General features: G+C 38.8%; 1 protein-coding gene across 1 annotated transcript in view; it reads left to right on the top strand.

Annotated features, from left to right (window-relative positions):
* Positions 1–26,152, top strand: part of CTH (cystathionine gamma-lyase) — a 50,031-nt gene that overhangs the window by 18,245 nt on the left and 5,634 nt on the right. Inside the window, exons 7-10 of the mRNA XM_053693357.1 lie at positions 1,521–1,598; positions 2,897–3,049; positions 10,296–10,417; positions 17,401–17,453. Coding sequence (XP_053549332.1) covers positions 1,521–1,598; positions 2,897–3,049; positions 10,296–10,417; positions 17,401–17,453 — 406 coding nt within the window. The remainder of the gene's footprint in view (positions 1–1,520; positions 1,599–2,896; positions 3,050–10,295; positions 10,418–17,400; positions 17,454–26,152) is intronic.

The raw sequence follows: 26,152 nt of genomic DNA, 5'->3' as shown, positions 1-26,152 counted from the left end.
TAAAAGTACGTGATACTCAAATATTAAATCACTTGAAAGTGATGCAGCATATCTGTAAGAAGCTGACTAGAAAAAAAACCCACAAACATGTAAAAAAAGGAAGATATTTACCTCAAAATTTCCTCAGTAGCCACATCCTACTGTAAAGGGACCTTAAAGGGCCAGTAAACCTAGCAAATAATGTTGTATAATTCTGCACGTTAGCTTAGCGCCAGGTTTCTAAAGGAAATTGTTAGATATTTAGCAAAGAAAACAGAACGCCGCTCCTGGCTCTACTGAGCGGGTCTGTTTTCTTCTGCTAAGCACATCGCAGGCACGCTGTCTAATCACAGCCAGCCCGATCGCGCTATTAAACTCAATGTAGCTTGGTCTGGTAGCGGGAGCGAGCCACATTGAGTTTAATAGCGCGATCGGGCCGGCTGTGATTAGACAGCGTGCCCAGATGCGCTTAGGAGAAGAAAACAGACCTCCTCAGTAGAGCCAGGAGCGGCGTTCTGTTTTCTTTCTAAATATCTATCTAACAATTTGCTTTAGAAACCTGCTGCTAAGCTAATGTTATATAATTCTGCACTATGTGCAGAATTATATAACATTATTTGCTAGGTTTACTGGCCCTTTAAGCAACCAATCAGGATGCTACTCCTGGGATTTGCCAGGAATTGTGCAGGCACAGTCAATGTATTTCCCTCCACAGTTTCAGGAAGTTTACAATGAAATCCGATGAAATCAGAGTAAAGCAAGTATTATTATTATCGGTTATTTGTAGAGTGCCAACAGATTCAACAAGTAGTATAAAGCATTGATAAAGCTGATTAGCTTTTTTTTCTCACCATGCTGATGAATCTCAGAGCACTTACTCTAGTGAGCTGAAGAAATGTTGGAATAAAATATTATCTTTTTTTACATAGACAGGTTCATGTGATATTTTCTTGTCAGCTTTTTACACTTTCAAGTGATTTAGCATATGGGTATTATATCCTTTAAAACATGTAACATTGTAACTTTCTTAAAGTGATGGTAAACTTTACATATTTTAAAATCTGGTCCGGAATCAAAGCGCTGTTTTACAGGGACTTTAATAGATCACTTCTAATAAAGATGCGCTAACTTACTTTTTAATCTAGTGTGCCTTTCTAATACCCCTTGCTCCAGCCACCTACGTCAATGGTTTGAACTTTTCTCCAATCTGCGCTCTAGCTACAAAAAAAAGTGCCATATGGCTAGAGCACTGATTGGAGAACAGTTCACAAAAAATTATGAGCTTTGAAGTGGGCAGCCAGAGCGTGTGGTATTAGAACAGCACGGCTAGAATAAAAAGCATCAATTAAAGTCCATCTAAAATATTAGATTCCGGAACTGATTTTAAAACGTCAAGTTTACCATCACTTTAACTACTTTTATTTCTCTAAGTAGGATTTTTTAGTATATATGTTTTACTTTTTACTGGCTGGAATGTAAGTAATGCTATCAAATTCTCATTATTGATCTCAAGTGTTTTTTTTTTTTTATTTCTGTTTCAGGTCACAGTGACGTTGTCATGGGTCTTGTATCAGTAAACTGTGATAAACTCTATGAGAGGCTTAAATTCCTTCAAAATGGTAATAATTGTGTCCAGTGTATATAGTTTACTAAAAATGCACTCTCAAATAGGGACAGTTGGGAGGTCTGCTTTTGTGCTATGGTCCATTTTATATGCTCTATTTACCTCTATTCACAATAATTAGTACCTGGGGAAATATCGACACTGATTTAGTATATATCTATATAATAGATTATTTTGTTTTTAAGCATTTCTTGGAAGTAATCTTTTTTTTTTCACATGAATGACCTTTGGCTAATTTCAGTGTTGTACATAGGGTTGCCAGCTACCCTGCACAAGAAACTAGACAACCGTTACTCAGATGGAGGAAATACTTACATTAGAAGCATACCACTATTACAAACCTAATACAATGAAAACATATTTAGATATCAAATTTTATTGGGAATCTAGCAAACAAGAATTCCAATAACTACTTGTTAACCCCACTTGGGAAAGCATGGATTTTGTTAAATAGGTCACTACTATCTCCCTCTCCTCCCAACACCACCTATATCCCCAATACTAACTTTCACCCTCCCTGGAACCTCCCAGACAGGTACTTGAACCCTCTCTGGCCTACAGAAGAACTTAATGCTCTGCAGAAAACTTACCATAGATATGGACAATTCATTCTTTTCTGGAAAAGAGCAGACTTAAATGATGAACATGTATAACTCTACATAGCGGATTGTTATGTCAATATTTTGTATTATTATTTATCTTTTCTACATTTTTTAGTTATTCGTGTCATTTATGTTTTGATGCTGTAATGATGGCAACTTCATGACTCGTTCAATTGTATTGCTATTTTGTCATCAATAAAAAATTTTTTTACAAAAAAACTAACTAGACAACCTGTAGGTGACTGGGCACGGCGATAAGCGGGGTTATACTATGGCCACGCCCCAAAGCTCTGCTTTAGACCCCCTCTTCACCACACAATATATAGTTTTCACAACTGATGGTTATATCTCTTTGGCCACCAGTAATACACACATTGATCTGACTCCTTCATTTCCAGTAACACACACAGGGCAGTGTTTTTACAGCCTCATGATTTACTAGTAACAATAAATAAATACATACAAAAACATGAAGCAGAGATTTTACTTTAGTGGCTGCAAGTAAGAAACAAAGTAGTGTTTTAACACCCCCTACATGACTGCTGGTAACCAATAAGGCAATGAGATATGTGTACGTATGTATGTTTATATGCATATGTGTGTTTGTATGTATATATGTATGTGTATATATATATATATATATATATGTATAATTTTTTTAAACAAAGGTTTGTACCCCTTTACTTTTTAGCTATTGGGGCTATCCCATCCCCTTTTGATTGCTACCTGTGCAATAGAGGTTTGAAGACTTTACATCTTAGGATGAAACAACATTTTCAAAATGGTTTGGCTGTAGCAAAGTTTCTGGAAAAAGATCCACGAGTAGATGCAGTCATATTCCCAGGTATGCGTTATAAGCCAAGCATAAAAAGTGTTACCTAAATGTGTTTTATTTCTTTCATGTAATTAACAAGAGTCCATGAGCTAGTGACGTATGGGATATACATTCCTACCAGGAGGGGCAAAGTTTCCCAAACCTTAAAATGCCTATAAATACACCCCTCACCACACCCACAAATCAGTTTTACAAACTTTGCCTCCAAGGGAGGTGGTGAAGTAAGTTTGTGCTAGATTCTACGTTGATATGCGCTCCGCAGCAAGTTGGAGCCCGGTTTTCCTCTCAGCATGCAGTGAATGTCAGAGGGATGTGAAGAGAGTATTGCCTATTGAATGCAGTGATCTCCTTCTACGGGGTCTATTTCATAAGGTTCTCTGTTATCGGTCGTAGAGATTCATCTCTTACCTCCCTTTTCAGATCGACGATATACTCTTATATTTACCATTTCCTCTACTGATTCTCGTTTCAGTACTGGTTTGGCTTTCTACAAACATGTAGATGAGTGTCCTGGGGTAAGTAAGTCTTATTTTCTGTGACACTCTAAGCTATGGTTGGGCACTTTATTTATAAAGTTCTAAATATATGTATTCAAACATTTATTTGCCTTGACTCAGAATGTTCAACTTTCCTTATTTCCAGACAGTCAGTTTCATATTTGGGATTATGCATTGAATTATCATATTTTTTCTTACCTCAAAAATTTGACTTTTTTCCCTGTGGGCTGTTAGGCTCGCGGGGGCTGAAAATGCTTCATTTTATTGCGTCATTCTTGGCGCGGACTTTTTTGGCGCAAAAATTCTTTTCCGTTTCCGGTGTCATACGTGTCGCCGGAAGTTGCGTCATTTTTTGACGTTATTTTGCGTCAAAGATGTCGGCGTTCCGGATGTGGCGTCATTTTTGGCGCCAAAAGCATTTAGGCGCCAAATAATGTGGGCGTCTTTTTTGGCGCTAAAAAATATGGGCGTCATTTTTGTCTCCACATTATTTAAGTCTCATTATTTATTGCTTCTGGTTGCTAGAAGCTTGTTCACTGGCATTTTTTTCCCATTCCTGAAACTGTCATTTAAGGAATTTGATCAATTTTGCTTTATATGTTGTTTTTTTCTTTTACATATTGCAAGATGTTCCACGTTGCAACTGAGTCAGAAGATACTACAGGAAAATCACTGCACAGTGCTGGAGCTACCAAGCTAAGTCTGCTATCACTTTTGGTATCTGTTTTCTCCAGCTGTTATTTGTATTGCATGTCATGTCAAACTTATTAATGCAGATAAAATTTCCTTTAGTACTGTTACATTACCTGTTGCTGTCCGTCAACATCTAATTTTCAGAGTGTTCCTGATAACATAAGAGATTTTATTTTTTTAAATCCATTAAGAAGGCTATGTCTGTTATTTCTCCTTCTAGTATACATAAAAGTCTTTTAAAACTTCTCTTTTTTTCAGATGAATTTTTAAATGAACATCATCATTCTGATACTGATAATGGTTCTTCTGGTTCAGAGGTTTCTGTCTCAGAGGTTGATGCTGATAAATCTTTGTATTTGTTCAAGATGGAATTTATTCGTTCTTTGCTTAAAGAAGTGTTATTTGCATTAGAAATAGAGGATTCAGGTCCTCTTGATACTAAATGTAAACGTTTAAATAAGGTTTTTAAATCTCCTGTAGTTATTCCAGAAGTGTTTTATCTCCCTGATGCTATTTCTGAAGTAATTCCAGGGAATGGAATAATTTGGGTAATTTATTTACTCCTTCTAGACGTTTAAGCAAATTATATCCTGTGCCATCTGACAGATTAGAGTTTTTTGGGACAAAAATCCCTAAGGTTATGGGGCTGTCTCTACTCCTGCTAATGTACTACTATTCCTATGGCAGATAGTACTTCATTTAAGGATCCTTTAGATAGGAAAATTGAATCTTTTCTAAGAAAAGCTTACTTATGTTCAGGTAATCTTCTTAGACCTGCTATATTTTTTAGCGGATGTTGCTGCAGCTTCAACTTTTTGGTTAGAAGCTTTTAGCGCAACAAGTAACAGATCATAATTTTATAGCATTATTATTATTCTATAACATGCTAATAATTTTATTGGTGATACCATCTTTTGATATCATTAGAGTTGATGTCAGGTATATGTCTCTAGCTATTTTAGCTAGAAAAGCTTTATGGATTAAACTTGGAATGCTGACATGTCTTCTAAGTCAACTTTGCTTTCCCTTTCTTTCCAGGGTAAATAATCATTTCGTTCCTTTCCTCACAACAAGGAACAAAAGCCTGATCCTTCATCCTCAGGAGCGGTATCAGTTTGGAAACTATTTCCAGTTTGGAATATATCCAAGCCTTATAGAAACCTATAGCCAGCTCCTAAGTATCTATGAAGGTGCGGCCCTTATTCCAGCTCAGCTGGTATGGGGCAGATTACGTTTTCTTCAAAGAAATTTGGATCAATTCCGTTCTTAATCTCTGGTTTCAGAAACATTGTTTCAGAAAGGTACAGAATTGGCTTCAAGTTAAGGCCTCCTGCTAAGAGATTCTTTTCTTTCCCGTGTCCCAGTTGACACAGCAAGGCTCAGCATTTCTGAAATGTGTTTCAGATCTAGAGTTGGCTGGAGTATTTATGCCAGTTCCAGTTCTGGAACAGGGGCTGGGGTTTTATTTTATCTCTTCATTGTACCAAAGAAGGTCAATTCCTTCAGACCAGTTCTGGATCTATCATTATTGAATTGTTATGTTAGGATACCAACATTCAAGATGGTTACTGTAGGACTATCCTGCCTTTTGTTTAGCAAGGGCATTATATGTCTACAATAGATTTACAGGATGTGTATCTGCATATTCCGATTCATCCAGATCACTTTTAGTATCTGAGATTCTCTTTTTAGACAAGCATTACCAGTTTTGTGGCTCTACTGTTTGGCCTAGCCTCAGTTCCAAGAATTTTTTTCAAAGGTTCTCGGTGCCCTTCTTTCTGTAATCAGAGAATAGGTTTTTGGTATTTCCTTATTTGGACGATATCTTGGTACTTGCTCAGTCTTCTCATTTTCGAAGAATCTCATACGAATCGACTTGTGTTGTTTCTTCAAGTTCATGGTTGGAGGATCAATTTACCAATCAGTTCATTGATTCCTCAGACAAGGGTAACCTTTTTAGGTTTCTAGATAAATTCAGTGTCTATGACTCTGTCCTTGTCAGACAAGAGAAGTTTAACATTGATATCAGCTTGTCAAAACCTTCAGTCACAATCATTCCCTTTGGTAGCCTTATGCATGGAAATGTTGGGTCTTAGGACTGCCGCATCAGATGCGATCTCCTTTGCTCGTTTTCACATGCGACCTCTTCAGCTCTGTATGCTGAACCAATGGTGCAGGGATTACTCAAAGATATCTCAATTAATATCTTTAAACCGATTTTACGACACTCTCTGACATGGTGGACAGATCACCATCGTTTAGTTCAGGGGGCTTCTTTGTTCTTCCGACCTGGACTATAATCTCAACAGATACAAGTCTTACAGGTTGGGGAGCTGTGTGGGGGTATCTGACGGCACAAGGGGTTTGGGAATCTCAGGAGGTGAGATTTCCGATCAATATTTTGGAACTCCGTGCAATTTTCAGAGCTCTTCAGTCTTGGCCTCTTCTGAAGAGAGAGTTGTTCATTGTTTTTAGATAAGACAATGTCACAACTGTGGCATACATCAATCATCAAGGAGGGACTCACAGTCCTCTGGCTATGAAAGAAGTATCTCGAATTTTGGTTTGGGCGGAATCCAGCTCCTGTCTAATCTCTGCGGTTTATATCCCAGGTATGGACAATTGGAAAGCGGATTATCTCAGTCGCCAAACGTTGCATCCGGGCGAATGGTCTCTTCACCCAGAGGTATTTCTTCAGATTGTTCAAATGTGGGAACTTCCAGAAATAGATCTGATGGCTTCTCATCTAAACAAGAAACTTCCCAGGTATCTGTCCAGATCCCGGGATCTTCAGGCGGAGGCAGTGGATGCATTTTCACTTCCTTGGAAGTATCATCCTGCCTATATCTTTCCGCCTCTAGTTCTTCTTCCAAGAGTAATCTCCAAGATTCTGAAGGAATGCTCGTTTGTTCTGCTGGTAGCTCCGGCATGGCCTCACAGGTTTTGGTATGCGGATCCTGTCCGGATGGCCTCTTGCCAACCGTGGACTCTTCCGTTAAGACCAGACCTTTTGTCTCAAGGTCCTTTTTTCCATCAGGATCTGAAATCCTTAAATTTAAAGGTATGGAGATTGAACGCTTGATTCTTGGTCAAAGAGGTTTATCTGACTCTGTGATTAATACTATGTTACAGGCTCGTAAATCTGTATCCAGAGAGATATATTATAGAGTCTGGAAGACTTATATTTCTTGGTGTCTTTCTCATCATTTTTCTTGGCATTCTTTTAGAATACCGAGAATATTACAATTTCTTCAGGATGGTTTAGATAAGGGTTTGTCCGCAAGTTCCTTGAAAGGTCAAATCTCTGCTCTTTCTGTTCTTTTTCACAGAAAGATTGCTATTCTTCCTGATATTCATTGTTTTGTACAAGCTTTGGTTCGTATAAAGCCTGTCATTAAGTCAATTTCTCCTCCTTGGAGTTTGAATTTGGTTCTGGGGGCTCTTCAAGCTCCTCCATTTGAACCTATGCATTCATTGGATATTAAATTACTTTCTTGGAAAGTTTTGTTCCTTTTGGCCATCTCTTCTGCCAGAAGAGTTTCTGAATTATCTGCTCTTTCTTGTGAGTCTCCTTTTCTGATTCTTCATCAGGATAAGGCGGTGTTGCGAACTTCTTTTGAATTTTTACCTAAAGTTGTGAATTCCAACAACATTAGTAGAGAAATTGTGGTTCCTTCATTATGTCCTAATCCTAAGAATTCTAAGGAGAAATCGTTGCATTCTTTGGATGTTGTTAGAGCTTTGAAATATTATGTTGAAGCTACGAAATCTTTCTGTAAGACTTCTAGTCTATTTGTTATCTTTTCCGGTTCTAGGAAAGGCCAGAAAGCTTCTGCCATTTCTTTGGCATCTTGGTTGAAATCTTTAATTCATCTTGCCTATGTTGAGTCGGGTAAAATTCCGCCTCAGAGAATTACAGCTCATTCTACTAGGTCAGTATCTACTTCCTGGGCGTTTAGGAATGAAGCTTCGGTTGACCAGATCTGCAAAGCAGCAACTTGGTCCTCTTTGCATACTTTTACTAAATTCTACCATTTTGATGTATTTTCTTCTTCTGAAGCAGTTTTTGGTAGAAAAGTTCTTCAGGCAGCGGTTTCAGTTTGAATCTTCTGCTTATGTTTTTTGTTAAACTTTATTTTGGGTGTGGATTATTTTCAGCAGGAATTGGCTGTCTTTATTTTATCCCTCCCTCTCTAGTGACTCTTGTGTGGAAAGATCCACATCTTGGGTAGTCATTATCCCATACGTCACTAGCTCATGGACTCTTGTTAATTACATGAAAGAAAACATAATTTATGTAAGAACTTACCTGATAAATTCATTTCTTTCATATTAACAAGAGTCCATGAGGCCCACCCTTTTTTGTGGTGGTTATGATTTTTTTTTATAAAGCACAATTATTCCAATTCCTTATTTTATATGCTTCGCACTTTTTTTCTTATCACCCCACTTCTTGGCTATTCGTTAAACTGATTTGTGGGTGTGGTGAGGGGTGTATTTATAGGCATTTTAAGGTTTGGGAAACTTTGCCCCTCCTGGTAGGAATGTATATCCCATACGTCACTAGCTCATGGACTCTTGTTAATATGAAAGAAATGAATTTATCAGGTAAGTTCTTACATAAATTATGTTTTTTTTATCAAGAAGCCTGTTCTGTTGCCTTTATATTATGTTGTGAAATCTTTATGTATGTTGTGCATGACACATGGGGGAGAGAGAGAGTAACTTATTTTAGTTCTTTTGACAGACTTGCATTTTAGTCAATCAGTGCTGACTTATAAATAAATCCACAGGATTGAGCACAATGTTATCTATATGGAGCACATGCACTAGCGCTGTAGCTGTAAAACTCAAAATGCATTCAGATAAGAGGCGGGCTTCAAGGGCTTAGAAATTAGCATATGAAGCTACATAGGTTTAGCTTTCAACAAAGAATTCCAAGAGAATAAAGCAAAAATGAGTTACGTTCTGGACCCTTTTCAAAATAGACATCAAAAATATAATTTTTAAATTCTGAAGAACATGCCATGAATTTAAAAACAGATTAATTATGTCTCCCAAAATACTGTCTTTTCGATTCATGTGCAAAAACTTAGTGATGGTAAATCCTAGTGTTTGTGAAGCACTAGGATTTACCAGTGGAACAAATAAAGAGGACTTTCAGTCATGAAGTTTAGAATACTTCATGCTGAAAGTTCCTTTATTTGTTTGAAGCGTTCGCCGTACTGAGCTCCTCAGGTAGCCCACGGCAGAACGCTATTTTGCTGTGAGGTGAAGTTTGTACCTCTTAGCCAATAGCCGTGCCCGTGTGGGCCAGCTGCTGCCAAGCCAGTAAGCTGGCACGGCTATTGGCTAAGAGGTGGAAACGTCCCATCACAGCAAAATAGCATTCTGCTGTGGAATGCTCAGAGCGGTGAACGCTTCAAACAAATAAAGGAACATTCAGGATGAAGTATTCTATACTTCATGACTGAAAGTCCCCTTTATTTGTTCCACTGGTAAATCCTAGTGTTTCACGTTTAAAAAATGCTAGGATTTACCATCACTACAAAAAAAACGGACTTTCACCTAATAAATAAAGGGTGCTAAACTCACCCTTTCTGTGCTGCGGCAGCTCTCTAAAGTCGGAGCCTCTGGGCCCCTCACGGCAAAGCACAGCACCCTACTCTCAATGAGGTTACGTTTCCACCTCTAAACCAATAGCTGTGCTAGTCATCTGACAGTGTTCTGTTTTACCTTATTGGTAAAGAGCACTGTGCCGTGGGTGGCCGGAGGAGCTGATTTTAACGAGGTAAGTGATCACTGAAAGTCCAGTTTATCTTTAGTGATGGTAAATCTTAACAGTTTTTTTTAAATGCTCGGATTTACAATCACTTTAACTCTCTCATTATTCAATATAATATAAGAAAGCAGGCCATTAGTGTAAGTAATCTGTTAGATCACCTCTCATAATGCACTATTTATATTAAGTGGTTACATCTCATTTCTCTATAGATCAGTTACAATTTGCTTATGTCTTTACACTATATTTGGCGGTGACCTCATTTGCAGTTTTCTTGTTTTAGGATTACCGTCACATCCACAGTATGAACTGACAAGGCGACAGTGCACTGGTGTTCCAGGCATGATTACATTCTACGTTAAAGGAAACCTTGAACATGCCACGATTTTTCTTCAAAGCTTAAAGGTAAGATTTGTACATAGATTGCAGTGTAGCATTGTTTTCAACATTATGTTAAATTGTATTTTTCCACCTAAAGGTTTTCCTTTACTATGGAAAGTTAATTTCTGGAAATTACTACAATGAGTTGTAACGGGGTAGATGCAGATTTATAACTTGTAGATTCATTTAAGTAGAAAGACAAGTGAGCAGAGTTAAAGGGACATTCCGGTCAAAATTTAAATGCACATCGAGGATTTACATCTTTGAATAGAAACATATTTGCAATGTACAGGTAGAAAACCCTTTATCTAAACTGCTTGGGAACAGAAATGGTTTTGATTTTGCAATATTTGTATCTTTAAAATGGGACAGTTTGGGGAGGGGATGGAACCAAGTGTAAACAACTATCTTATGTCATTTAGGCAATATAGTTTTATTTTTTTAAACATAGAGTCATCAGAAACTATTTTTTGATCATTTTATTTAAAAAAAATATTAATTCAAAAGTTTGGATTTTGGAATATACCTCTACATGTATTGGCAAAAATGCTTCTAGTAAAAGCTATCACTGTTTTAGTGTTAGCATTTCTCTTGTAAGGTGTATCCAGTCCACGGATCATCCATTACTTGTGGGATATTCTCCTTCCCAACAGGAAGTTGCAAGAGGATCACCCACAGCAGAGCTGCTATATAGCTCCTCCCCTAACTGCCATATCCAGTCATTCTCTTGCAACTCTCAAGCATGGAGGTAGTAAGAGAGAAGTGGTGTAACGTAGTTGTTTTTTACTTCAATCAAAAGTTTGTTATTTTTAAATGGTACCGGAGTTGTACTATTTTGTCCCAGGCAGAAAAAGACAGAGAAGGAAGGTATCTCCTCCTAATAGGGATCCTATATGGTAGACCAGTAAGCCTGGTCTCATTATATGCCCCTAACACAGCACAACATTCCTTTATGAAAAAAATATCAAACCTGATATTAGAACACCAAAAGGGGACGCTTATCATGTGTGATGACCTCAACGTTGCTTTAGACCCTGACCTGGACTGCTCATCCCAACACTCTTCTACACCCACCTCTCGGATTTCAAAAATCAAATCACATTAAACGTATAGTGGCACTCGATGTATGGAGAACTTTACACCCCCAACTTAGGGATTATACCTTTTTATTCATATCCTCACGAGGTATATACTAGAATAGATTATGTGTTTACCGATGTTGGAGGGCTCTCATTATTTAAATCGGCAAAAATCTCACCAATAACGTGGTCAGACCACGCTTCAGTTCTCTGCGCGATGTCCTGGCCTTCAAAGCCTTTAAAAGATTATATTTGGAGAATAGATGAACACCTACTGGCAGACCCTCTTGTGGCCCCCAGAGTCTCAAAAGCACTTCTAGAATACTGAGTTTAATTCTAATCCCGAGATCACCCCACATACTCTGTGGGAAGCCCACAAGAGTGTCATCAGGGGAGAACTAATAGCCATAAAGGCACAAATAAACAAATCCAAAGAAGAACTTACCAACTCACTAATCTTAAATATACAACGTTTAGAATCCTTACATAAGAATTCACCAACAAATAAAGATCTGCTTAACGAGCTAACACATGAAAGACACACTAGCCTCACACCTTAACAAAGAACACAAAAGGCAAACATTATATACCCAGCAAAAGCACTATGACGGAAGAAACAAATCGGGTAGACTTTTAGCTAGATAATAAACAAAAAGTACATACAAAATATATTATGCAAATTAGGGATGACAACAGCCTCCCCCAGAACTCTACAAAACAAATTGCACATACCTTTAAAACATTCTTCCAAAAATGATATAACATCAAAAACTCAAATACCAGCCACCCGAGCCACAACATAGCCAGGGCGCAAACTATAGATAGATACCTCAGAAAAATCCAATTACCCCATTACATTAAACGAATTAAGACTGGCCTTGAAAAACCTACCCACCGGGAAAGCGCTAGGCCATGACGGCTTCAGTCATAAATACTATACCACATTTAAAGACATTTTGATCCCATATATGCTAAACTATTTCCAGTCCATAGATGAACATAAGGCCTTCCCCTCTAGGGCACTAGAAGCACACTTAATACTACTTCCTAAACTCAACAAACCACAAGACCTCCCCTACAATTACCGCCCCATATCATTGCTAAATACCAATATCAAGCTATACGCAAGAATACTGGCACATAGATTGAATAAAATCCTCCCAGACATCGTTCATTTTGACCAAGTCGGTTTTATCCCTGGGAGGGAGGCAAAGGACAACACGGTCAAGGCCTTAAATTTAATTCACTACGTAAAACTTAAAAACATCCCCTCCGTTCTCTTATCAACAGACGCGGAGAAGGCCTTTGACCATGTTGCTTGGGATTTCATGAAGGCCACTCTAACCTATATGGGACTGGGGCCAAAGATACTCACTAGAATCTTCTCCCTATATTCCCAACCAACTGCGAGAATCTTAGTTATTGGCGCCCTTTCTTCCCCTTTCCCCATCACTAATGGGACACGACAGGGGTGCCCACTGTCCCCACTCCTTTTTGCATGTGTTATCGAAACCCTAGCGGTAAAAATCAGACAGAATCCTCAGATAAATGGTATCAACATAGATGGGCAGAGGTATGTGTTATCTCTGTTCGCAGACGACATGCTTTTCACTCTCACTGACCCGGAAAATTCAATCCTGCACCTCCTAAATGAGTTCAACAACTTTCAATCCCTGTCAAATTTCGTTGTTAATGTCTAAATCTGAAATACTGAACATAAACATGTCCGGGCCACCTCTAACGGCTACCCGAAGAGTTACCCCATTCACATGGTGCTCCCATTCCCTGAACTATCTAGGTGTTCACCTTACGCCCTCATTAGAAGACATATTCTACTCAAATTATTTACCTATGAAACACGTTATAGTGAGAGACCTGTCATCCTGGCGCTCAAAAAAACTGTCGTGGTTGGGACATATAGATGTTATTAAAATGAACGTGTTCCCAAGAATCCTTTACCTTCTTCAAACCTTACCAATCCCTTTGCCTAAAGCATACCTTCCATCAATACAAAAAAGCATTTAGCGATTTCATATGGCATAAAAAGCCACCCTGAATAAACAAATTAGTAATGCAAACCCCCAAAATACAAGGGGGCCTAGGAGTGCCGAACCTCGCTGCTTACCGCCAGGCCATCTTTCTACAGAGAGTAGTGGACTGGAATATCCATTTCGAACATAAAAGGTGGGTCCCACTGGAACATTTAACAATGGGTAGGCCACACTTGGGGAGGTTGTGTTGGAGCGACCCTAATTTCTTTAAAAAAATCTGGTGTGATAATCCAATGAGCCGGGAAACATTTCAGATATGGGAACATACCATCAACACAACACACTACATATCGTCAGTCCCATCATCCCTGACTTCCTTAATAGAAAACGGGGACGGTGAGACCTTTTTCCAAACTTGCTATGGTACCGACGACAAATAGGGACTTTACAATTCACTCACTAACCAACAATGAATCCTTACTCTCCCAGACCGAACTGATCTCAAGGTGCCATGACTGGTTTACCTACCAACAAACTATTCACTTCATAACCAAGCATGTAGGCTATAGAAATATGGTCAGGCCCCTGACCAACTTCAAATCCCTTTGTGTCAAAAAACCACCTCTGAGACACACATTATCAACCATATATAAAATCTTAACACACACCCTGCCGGGTTACATCCCCCCCTACCTGGAGAGTTGGGAAGAAGACCTAGGAGTTGTAATACTACCCCAGACAAGTACATTGATGTTTCAAGCCACAATGAAATCCTCAATTTCATCCTCTATCTTGGAAATTAATTACAAATTGTTACATAGGTGGTACCTCACCCGAGAAAGATACATTGCTTATACCACACCCAAAGCAACAAATGCTGGCGCTGCGGCCACGTAAACAGTGGTGCAGCCCATATGTGGTGGTGGTGTAACTCAATCCAGAACCTCTGGAGGGAGGTGATCTCAGAGGTGGAGAACATATTAGGAACCCAACTGCCACTCGACCCCTTGGTGTGGCTACTGCATAAACCCCCCCCCCCCCCCCAGATATAAACCATACATCCACCTATTTAATATCTTGACTAATGGAATTAAAATCCTGATAGCCAAAAACTTGAGGAACAGGGTAACGCTGTCTATAGACATGTGGGTCCAGAAGGTGTCCGAAATTATAGAATTAGAAGAATATTACTACCTCAAACACAACAAAATGGATTCTTATGCAGAATTTTCACAGCTCTGGGTTAGATATGTTCAAAACAGAAATAAAAGACATGTATAATGAACATGGGTTATATGGCATTGGTTAAGAGAGTTAAAGAACAAAATGGGTAATATGGTATTTATTAATTGGGGTGCGGACAAACCGGGACTTGTTGTTAATTACTTGTTCAAATGTTAAATTGTATTAGTTGGAAACTCACTATCTAACCGTCAGTACACCTCCTCTTAAGACAAGATAACCTCCAAACGGACTCTTAAATGGACTATCCAACTTTCCAGTGGACATAAAGAAGCTTTGGAGGGCAACCCTCACATATTAGACATATATTTAAGAGAGGAGGTTGCTGCTGATCTGCATTAAAGAGCTTTAAGCTTTGTTACTGTTTTCCTCAAAAACTCACAGCTATTTTTGTATTCTGCATACCGGAGCTACGTCTCTTAACTTGTGTAAAACTGATTTAAATACAATAAAGCTGTTTAAAAAAAATCCCTATAGCGCTCAAAACTCGTAATCTAGCTGATATTGCACTAAATCATCAATCTCTCCGTTCCTCACAAAATAATAAAGATGTCATCTATGCACCTAAGCCACTGTATGATTTTGTTCCTATAAAGGTTGTTGTGGAACATAAATAAATCTTCCCACTATCCCATATAGAGGTTGGCAAAATTTGGGGTACATTTTGTCCCTCTACCCGTACCACTGGTTTGGAGATAATAATTATTTTCGAACAAAAAAAAAAGATTCCTACGTAATATGAATTATTTTGCCCTTTTTAAAAAAATCCCACTGAGCGGTATTGATGTAGTTTGCTTTTTCAAAGATGTATGTCACTGCCACTAGTCCCATACCATGGGGAATGGATGTATACAAAGAACTTAAGTCCATATCTATCCTTTACACTACAAACTAGCAGTAACAGTCGGTTTAGACTGTCATGTTCAGTGAGTGAGAAGCACTCACTATGTTTTTATGCTGTGATTAAACCTCATATGTGTAAGGTTGAATAATGGGAATGAGTTTTCATGTGGAATATTAAAGGTTGATGAGCACATTTGCTGTACTTAGATCCTTTCTTTGTGTTTCTCTGTTTTTACTGAGTTGTGATGTGTCAAATTCTTATTGGGCATATCCTTATGTTGATTTTAGAATTACTATTGGACATATTCTTTTTATTCTCTGATATTTTTTTTGTTTTTACTATTTATATGTACAGTAACTTATGTATGGTTTATAGTTAATTTAATTTTAACATTACCTATACTTGCATTAATAAGCTGCAGATATATTCCTCTTGTAGTGGCACTCCTTTCTGTTTGTAGTTTATTTTATTTTTTTCATCAGATGGTGAGAGCCCACGAGTCATGTGTAGAAATATTCCCCTCCTGACCACTAGGAGGAGGCAAAAACACCCTAACACACCAGAGCTTTAAACCCCTCTCACTTCCTATGACTGTAATTTTATTTTGCCTCCTTGATGAGGAGTGAGGTGAAAGTAAAGTGCAATATCTACTCACTGTTTGAAAAGGGAGCCTCTAACCGATCTGAGGCCTGAATCCTCCTCTCCGTAACCTGTTTAGAGAGGCAGACAAGGAGTTTTCAGCCAGGCAATGAAAGGTCAGAGAGAAATGTTGCAGGCAATTAAATACTTAAATGGATACTAAACCCATTTGTTTTCTTTCATGATTAAGAAAGAGCATGCACTTTTAAGTAACTTTCTAATGATCAATTTTTATTTGTTCTCTTGCTATCTTTATTTGAAAAAAGGGGAATGTAAGCATAGGAGCTGGCCCATTTTTTGTTCAGCACCCTGGATAGCGCGTGCTCAGGAGTGTCTTTTCCACAACTTGAATGTTGTAAGAACCCTGAAATATTATGTGGAAGCCACAAAAAGATTTCAGCCTTTTTTTTTTTTTTTCATTTTTCTGGACCTCACAGCGGTCAGAAAGCTACGGCTGTTACTTGAGCAGCTCGGCTTAAAGCCTTAATTTGCTTATTTGGTCACAGGGATAATTCCCCCTGAGTTCATTACTACTCATTCCACTAGAGCAGTAGTTGCTACTTTTTGGGCCTTTTGTAATGAAGATTCTGTTCATCAAATTTGTAAGGCAGCTACTTGGTCTTTACACACTTTTTCTACGTTTTATCATTTTTATGTGTATGCTATTTCTGAGGCTGCTTTTGGCAGGAAAGGTCTGTGGTCCATAGTTCCTGAATAGTAATGTCCTGACTTCACTGTTTGTTCCCCAAATTCACGGTGGTATCATGGACTCTACGGCTTGGGTATGGCTTCTCACCATCTGATGAAAGAAAACAAAATATATGCTTACCTGATAAATGTAATTTCTTTCATGATGATGAGAGTCTACAAGTCCTGCTCTGTCATTTTGTTCAGGTGGTGGCAGTACTTGTTTTGCACTTCTTTGCCCTGGTTATTTTTCCTGCTTTTATTTTTTCCTCATCTATATGTATGATAGAGGATCTTGGGAAGTGGAAGGGATTTAATGCTCTAGTGTGCTGGGGTGTCTTTTGCCACCTCCTAATGGTCAAGAGTGGAATATTCCCACATTTGATGACTCATGGACTCTCACCATCATGAAAGACATTAATTTAGCAGTTAAGCATACATTTTGTTTTGATACAGTTCACCTTTAACTTCTATTTCATTAGTTTTATCATCATAATTATAAAATATATTGATTAATCGTTTCAGGTGTTTGCCCTGGCTGAAAGTCTTGGAGGATATGAAAGTTTGGCTGAGCATCCGTAAGTATACAGAGGAACTTTCAAATGCATTTTTTAATGTAAAATAAAGTATTCTGTTTTATTTGTCGCATTAAAACATAGATCTTTCTCGGTGGTCTGACAAAATGCCGACAGCATTCCTGTCCGACGGACATTTGGCCGACGGACAGAATGCCGAAGCATGTTCTGAGTTCGGCCGAGGGCGGATATGCTCCAGAGTGCTCTGTTCTAATCAGAGCCTCGGGCGCCGCAACCACTTCTGGGAACCTAACTATGGGTCCCAGCACGCACGTCTTGTAATTCTCTGTCTGGGAAATTATTTATCTATCAAATCTATCTATTTAATTTATCTATCTAATCTATCTATCAAATCTATCTATCTTGTGGCAGGACTGTTATCTGACATCCACTTGTGTGTCAGACTATTATGAATCGGCCAAATGTCCGTCGGCTAACAGTCCGGCCACACTCTTTCTCAAATGTTCTTTTAACCTCTTGGGCTAACAAAAGCATTGTAGACTTTTCTGGCTCTATGGAAGAGGTCTGAAATGCTGCTTAGTTTTATTCAGATAGAGTTAACATTTTTATGCACTGAATATTGGTGTATATTTCCTAGTTGTCTGAAAAACATACTGTACATCTAGACTGTCTAATTGAGGAAGAACACAGCTTACCAGACTTTAAGCCAGTTCTTTTACAAGTACATTACATTTAAATGTCATGCTGCTAAATCATTGGCTAAAAAGTGTAAGTTGATTGGATGATCCCATTTCTAAGCAAACCATAGTTATTGGCAACTCACATGTGTTGTGCCATCCCTTTGAAGGAACAGCATTTAAACAGATTTGTTTATTTTTGTCTGAAAAATATAATTTGAAAGTGAATTAAATAATACCTGTAACAACTGTGCACTTCCTTGTAATGCTAATTTGATTATAGGTACTTCTTACTAAGGGACTGATATTCAAAACCTCGCCGTTCAGGTGAGATATTCTAAGAATTCTCATCTGTACGGCAAGGCCCTTAAAAAAAAAAACAGAGACTTGTACATTACAATACAAGATCTAGAAAAATCCCAATGATGTTGTGTGATTTCTTTCTATGCCGACAAGGTTTTGAATATCAGATCCTAAGGGCCCGATGATCTAAAGCTCTCCGCTCAGGCGGGATATTCTAAGTCTGGACAGCATGGCGAGCTCCCTCAAAGAATTTTAGAAATACAAATTTTACATTGAGAAATGTTTATTTCACCATGCAGGGTTCTGTATGTGAAGGAGAAACTCCTATCTCTTTCCAATGGCATGGAGAGTCCACAAATCCATTCAATTACTAGTGGGAATTCAACTCCTGGCCACCAGGTGTAGGCAAAGAACACCCCAGCAAAGCTTCAAGTATCTTTCCATTACCCACAATCCCCAGTCATTCTTTGCCTATGTAACATTGTAGGTTATGTGTGAAGAAGGTGTCTGAAGAAATCAAATTGTTAATCCTTTAATGGGTACTGTGTGCATGTAATTCTCTTTAGTAAGAGTAATGATGGCTTTTAGCAGTTGTAAGACTGCGAGGTGGTCTTTGCTTATCTACCAACATTTTTTGCTACCCCTATATAGAAAACCAGGGTTGGTTACTCTGTTTTTTCTTTATCTACAGGTCTATGTCAGTGAGGATTCTGTCACACTTGTTTGCGGTACCTGTCATACAGCGAATCCACAGGTAAGTGCTTTTACCTTCTAGGTGAGAAGGATGCAGAACTTAGGAGTTCCTTGTTTTAAGAAGAAGAAAAAAAAAAGAAGGATACTTAGAGAACAAGGTGGATCCTTATGGGACTGAATATCCCTTTTTAAAGGATGGGGATTTATTGGGCAGCAGTTCAGGGCACTTTTCTGTCATGTGAAGGCTTTTTATTTATTTTGGCTATGGGGATTTGTTTGCACAAGTTTACCTTTTTATTTAGTTTGGGTAATATCTCTTTAAAAAAGTTGTTGGACCGCACCTTACTTTCAAATTTGCGATCATTTGACTGTTCAGTTACTTCCTGAGTGCTGATCAATTTGATTTCTAGCTGGCTATTTGGAAACCGAATTTTCAAGGAGACAGACCGGATTTTCTAGCATTAGATTTTCCTACCTGTCGCTTCTCTCTGATGTTTGTAGCTTTCTAGGATCTGCAGTTTTCACAGGATTTATCTGCTGGTGTGGATTGGATTTCTGGTTACTGGTTGGGTGAGTCTCTCCAGCATGGCTGGGGTATAGAGGTGCCGGTTTTAATAATTATTTATCAATGCTTAGACTTGTATTCTAATTTATTATATTGAAATTGGAGTATAAGGGAAATAAAGTCCTTTTTTAGTTTATTTACTATGGAAGCCGATCCCAAGCTTTCTCTGTCTTTTGTCTTGCCTTCCCCTTGCCTTAATAAGGTTTGAATATCTAAGGATTCCTTATCTGAGCCTTCTTTTTCTCAGGATAATGCTGTTCAGGGGTTGTCTCTGCCTTCTGCTAACATGTCCCAGTCTTTGACAGATTCACATGCAGTGCCCTGTGGTTCCTCTCAGTCAGTCTCTGGGAGTGTTTGTTTGCCTAAAGATTTTGCTGCGCAGTTGACTTCTGCAGTTTCTGCAGCCTTAAGTGCTTTACCTAGTTCTGGTAAAGGGAAGAGGAAATCTAAGAACATTTCTATGGGTTCTGATTCCGCCAAGACTGATTTGGTTAGTCTTTCTCAGTTATGTAGCGAGGATCATTCCTCTGCAGATTCTGGGGGTGAGATCTCTGATTCAGAATCTGCAGTTCCTAGTACAATAGATTCCGAGAAGGTTAATTTTAGATTTAAACTGGAGCATCTCCGTTTACTTTTGAAGGAGGTTTTAGCTACTTTGGATGACTCTAAAACTGTTGCAGAGGTTTCTAAAAAGGCTAATAAACTGAATAGAGTTTTTGTTGTCAAACCTAAATCTGTGGAGGTTTTTCCTGTTCCAGATCGCATGTCTGACATTTTATCCCAGGAATGGGAGAAGCCGGGTGTTCTTTTTAACCCGTCTCCAGTGTTTAAAAAGATGTTTCCTGTGGCTGATTCAGTGCAAGATTAGAGCGCTCTAATCTTGCACTGAATCAGCCACAGGAAACATCTTAGCCAAGAGAACTACTATTCCTCTCGGGGATAGTTCATCTTTTAGAGACCCTATGGAGGGTTATTTAAGAAAAATATTTCTTCATCAGGGTTTGCAGTGGCAAGCAGTTGCTAGTATTGCGACAGTTGCTGGTGCAGCCTCTTATTGGTGTGACTCTTTGTCTGATCTAATTTCAGAGGAGACTACTATAGAGGAGATCGAGGATAGGATCAAGGCTCAAAAGCTGGCTAATACTTTTATCTGTGATGCCAGTATGCAAGTTGTTAGGCTGGAAAGCCAAGATTTCTAGTTTTGCGATACTAGCCCGCAGAGCCCTTTGGTTAAAGTCTTGGTCTGTGGATGTGACTTCTAAATCCAAGCTTCTGTCTCTACCTTTTAAGGGTAAGACTTTATTTGGTCCTGGTCTGGCAGAGATCATTTCCACGGTTACTGGAGTTTTTTTACCACAGGATAAGAAGAATAGACCCAAGGGTCGTCAGACTTATAATTTTTGTTCTTTTCGTAACTTCAAGGGACAGATCTTCCTCGTCTTCTAAATCTGAGCAAGCCAAGAATTCTTGGAAAGCTAGCTAGCCCTAGAACAAGTTAAGCAATCCAGAAAGCCTTCCTGCTGAGGCTAAGTCAGCATGAAGGAGTCGCCCCCGATCCAGTTCTGGATCAGGTAGGGGGCAGGCTTTCTTTTTTTCAGCAGGCTTGGGCAGTGAATGTAGTCTACCAGGGATACAGTATAGGATTCAAGTCTTGTCCCCCCAGGGACAGATTCCTATTATCAAGATTATCTGTAAACCAGGTAAAGGGATAGGCCTTCTTAAACTGCGTAAGGGATTTGTCTTCTCTGGGAGTGATTATCCCAGTTCCTCTAGCAGAACAGGGTCAGGGATTTTATTCAAATCTTTTTGTAGTTCCCAAAAAAGAGGGAATTTTTCAACCCATTCTAGACAGGAGGGTCAGTTTATGATCACTATAGACCTAAAGGATGCATATCTTCATGTGCCTATCCACAGGGAACATTTCAAGTTCATGAGGTTTGCTTTTTTTGGATCAACTTTTCCAATTTATAGCCCTGCCTTTCGGCCTCACCACTGCTCGAATCTTTACGAAGGTTCTAGGGGCTCTTTTGGCTGTGGCCAGATCTCTAGGGATTGCAGTGGCTCTTTACCTGGGCAATATCTTGGTCCAGGCGCCATCTTTTCAGTTAGCAAGATACCATACAAATTCTGTTAGCTATTCTCTGCTCTCACGGGTGGAAGGTGAATCTAGGAAAGGTTCCTTGGTGCCAAGTACCAGGGTATGTTTCCTGGGGACAATCATAGACTCAGTATTTATGAAGATTTTTTTGACAGAGGTCAGAAAATTCAAGCTTCTGGAGGCCTGTCGTTCTCTTCAGTCCTCTGTTTGTCCATCGGTGGCTTTATGCATGGAAGTAATTGGTCTTATGGTGGCATCCATGGACATTATTCCGTTTGCTTGCTTCTATCTGAGACCTCTACAGTTATGTATGCTCAATCAATGGAACGGAGACCACTCTGATCTCCCTCTCTCAGAGGATAGTTTTAGACTCTCAGACAAGGATGTCTCTGTCTTGGTGGCTCTCCCAGGTCCATTTGTCTCAGGTTACTTGTTTCCTGAGACCCTGGGAGATTGTGTCCATGGATGCCAGCCTGATAGGCTGGAGAGCAGTTTGGGGGTCTAAGAGCTCAGGGACTTTAGAGTCTGCCCACCCTATAAATATCCTAGAATTGAGAGCAATTTTCAATGCTCTATCAGCTTGTCCTCAACTGAGTTTAGTCTGGTTTATCAGATTTAAATCGGACAATATCACTTCTGTGGCGTATATCAACGACCAAGGAGGAACTCGGAGCTTGTTAGCTATGAAGGAGGTGACTCGCATTTTCAGTGGGCAGAGTCTCACAATTTTCATCTCTCTGCCATTCATATCCCAGGGGTAGACAACTGGGAAGCAGATTATTTGAGCAGGCAGACATTTCATCCAGGGAAATGGGCTCTCCATCCGGAAGTTTTCTCGATGTTAACCCTCAAGTGGGGAGCTGCGGAGCTGGATCTGATGGCATCTCGCCTAAACGCCAAGCTTTCAAGATATGGAGTAAGATCAAGAGATCCTCAAGCAGTTCTTGTAGACGCACTGGCAGTGCCATGGGTTTTTGGTCTAATTTATCTGTTTCCTCCGGTTGCCCTCCTTCCTTGGGTGATAGCTCTTATCAAACAGGAGCAGGATTTGGCGATTCTAATAGCTCCAGCATGGCCTCGCAGAACTTGGTTTGCGGACCTAGTGAGGATGTCATTTCCTCCATGGAAGGATCTTCTACTTTAGGGTCCCTTCCTCCATCCGAAATTAGTCTCTCTGAAGCTGACTGCTTGGAGATTGAACGCATAGGGGGGTAGTTATCAAGCCGTCTACTTTTTTGGCTTCGCCGGCCCAATACGCCCGCCTAAGCTCGCCTCACATCGCCGCCGCGGACCTGAAAAAATACGCCTAAGTTATCAAATAAAGCTGTCAAAAAGCTGCGGGGCGATGAGCAGCGGACTGTGACAGTTATCACTCATCCGATCTCGCTGCCCTTCGGCTTTTTCCCAGCTTTATTGCTAGCCTGTCACTAAGCACTCACACTAAACTACACTGTTCTATCCCTATACCGGCGCCCCCGGAGCCTCCCGCAACTAAATAAAGTTACTAACCCCTAAACCGCCGCTCCTAGACCCTGCCGCAATTCTTATAAATGTATTAACCCCTAAACCGCCGCTCCTAGACCCTGCCTCAAATCTTATAAATGTATTAACCCCTAAACCGCCGCTCCCGGACACCGCTGCCACCTGCAGTATACCTAGTAACCCCTATCCTGCCCCCCCTACACCGTCGCCCTCTATTATAAAGTTATTAACCCCTATCCTGCTGATCCCGCACCTAAATAAATAGTTTAACCCCTAAACCGCCGCTCCCTGAACCCGCCGTAACCTATATTAAACCTATTAACCCCTATCCTGCCCCCCCTACACCGTTGCCACCTATAATAAATTTAATAACCCCTAATCTGCCCCCCTTACACCGTCGCCACCTATAATATATTTATTAACCCCTAATCTGCCCCCCACTACACCGCCGCCACTGTAATAAAATTATTAACCCCTAAACCTAAGTCTAACCCTAACGCCCCCCTAACTTAAATATTAATTAAATAAATCTAAATAAATTAACTCTTATTAACTAAATGAATCCTATTTAAAACTAAATACTTACCTTTAAAATAAACCCTATTATAGCTACAATATAAATAATAATTATATTCTAGCTATCTTAGGATTTATTTTTATTTTACAGGTACCTTTCAATTTATTTTAACCAGGTACAATAGCTATTAAATAGTTATTAACTATTTAATAGCTTACCTAGCTAAAATAAAGAGAAATGTACCTGTAACATAAATCCTAACCTAAGTTACAATTACACCTAACACTACACTATACTTTAATAAATTATTCCTATTTAAAACTAAATACTTACCTGTAAAATAAATCCTAAGATAGCTACAATATAATTAATAATTATATTATAGCTATCTTAGGATTAATATTTATTTTACAGGTAACTTTGTATTTATTTTAGCTAGTTAGAATAGTTATTAAATAGTTATTAACTATTTAATAACTACCTAGCTAAAAGAAATACAAAATTACCTGTAAAATAAATCCTAACTTAAGTTACAATTAAACCTAATACTACACTATCATTAAATTAATTAAATAAACTACCTACAAATAACTACAATTAAATACTATTACATAAACTAACTAAAGTATAAAAAAAGCTAAGTTACAAAAAATAAAAAAATAAGTTACAAACATGTTAAAAATATTACAACAATTTTAAGCTACTTACACCTAATCTAAGCCCCCTAATAAAATAACAAACCCCCCCAAAATAAAAAAATGCCCTACCCTATTCTAAATTAAATCCTACCTTGTCTTCACTCAGCCGAGCAGCGATGGAACCGAAGTGGACATCCGGAGCGGAAGAAGTTAATCCTCCAAGCGGCGCTGAAGAAATCTTCCATCCGATGAAGTCATCATCCAGGCGGCGCTGAAGAAGTCTTCGATCCGGCCGATGTCATCTTCAAAGAGGCGCTGAAGAGGTCTTCTATCCGGGCGATGTCATCTTCCAAGCCGGGTCTTGAATCTTCCTTCCGCCGACGCGGAATCTCCTTCTTCACCGACGGACTACGACGAATGAAGGCTCCTTTAAGGGACGTCATCCAAGATGGCGTCCCCTCAATTCCGATTGGCTGATAGGATTCTATCAGCCAATCGGAATTAAGGTAGGAAAAATCTGATTGGCTGATGGAATCAGCCAATCAGATTGAGCTTGCATTCTATTGGCTGTTCCGATCAGCCAATAGAATGCGAGCTCAATCTGATTGGATCAGCCAATCGGATTGAACTTGAATCTGATTGGCTGATTCCATCAGCCAATCAGAATTTTCCTACCTTAATTCCGATTGGCTGATAGAATCCTATCAGCCAATCGGAATTGAGGGGACGCCATCTTGGATGACGTCCCTTAAAGGAGCCGTCATTCGTCGTAGTCCGTCGGTGAAGATGGAGGTTCCGCGTCGGCGGAAGGAAGATTCAAGACCCCGCTTGGAAGATGACTTCGCCCGGATAGAAGACCTCTTCAGCGCCTCTTTGAAGATGACATCGGCCGGATCGAAGACTTTTCTTCAGCGCCGCCTGGATGATGACTTCATCGGATGGAAGATTTCTTCAGCGCCGCTTGGAGGATTAACTTCTTCCGCTCCGGATGTCCACTTCGGTTCCATCGCTGCTCGGCTGAGTGAAGACAAGGTAGGATTTAATTTAGAATAGGGTAGGGCATTTTTTATTTTGGGGGGGTTTGTTATTTTATTAGGGGGCTTAGATTAGGTGTAAGTAGCTTAAAATTGTTGTAATATTTTTAACATGTTTGTAACTTATTTTTTAATTTTTTGTAACTTAGCTTTTTTTATTTTTTGTACTTTAGTTAGTTTATGTAATAGTATTTAATTGTAGTTATTTGTAGGTAGTTTATTTAATTAATTTAATGATAGTGTAGTATTAGGTTTAATTGTAACTTAGGTTAGGATTTATTTTACAGGTAATTTTGTATTTCTTTTAGCTAGGTAGTTATTAAATAGTTATTAATTATATTATAGTTATTAATTATATTGTAGCTATCTTAGGATTTATTTTACAGGTAAGTATTTAGTTTTAAATAGGAATAATTTATTAAAGTATAGTGTAGTGTTAGGTGTAATTGTAACTTAGGTTAGGATTTATGTTACAGGTACATTTCTCTTTATTTTAGCTAGGTAAGCTATTAAATAGTTAATAACTATTTAATAGTTATTGTACATGGTTAAAATAAATTGAAAGGTACCTGTAAAATAAATATAAATCCTAAGATAGCTAGAATATAATTATTATTTATATTGTAGCTATATTAGGGTTTATTTTAAAGGTAAGTATTTAGTTTTAAATAGGATTCATTTAGTTAATAAGAGTTAATTTATTTAGATTTATTTAATTAATATTTAAGTTAGGG

This window comes from Bombina bombina, chromosome 10 (assembly GCF_027579735.1).
Source record: "Bombina bombina isolate aBomBom1 chromosome 10, aBomBom1.pri, whole genome shotgun sequence".
In the NCBI taxonomy this organism is placed as follows: Eukaryota; Metazoa; Chordata; class Amphibia; order Anura; family Bombinatoridae; genus Bombina; species Bombina bombina.
The sequence above is the reverse complement of the archived record's forward strand: the minus strand, read 5'-3'. Positions and strand labels throughout refer to the sequence as shown.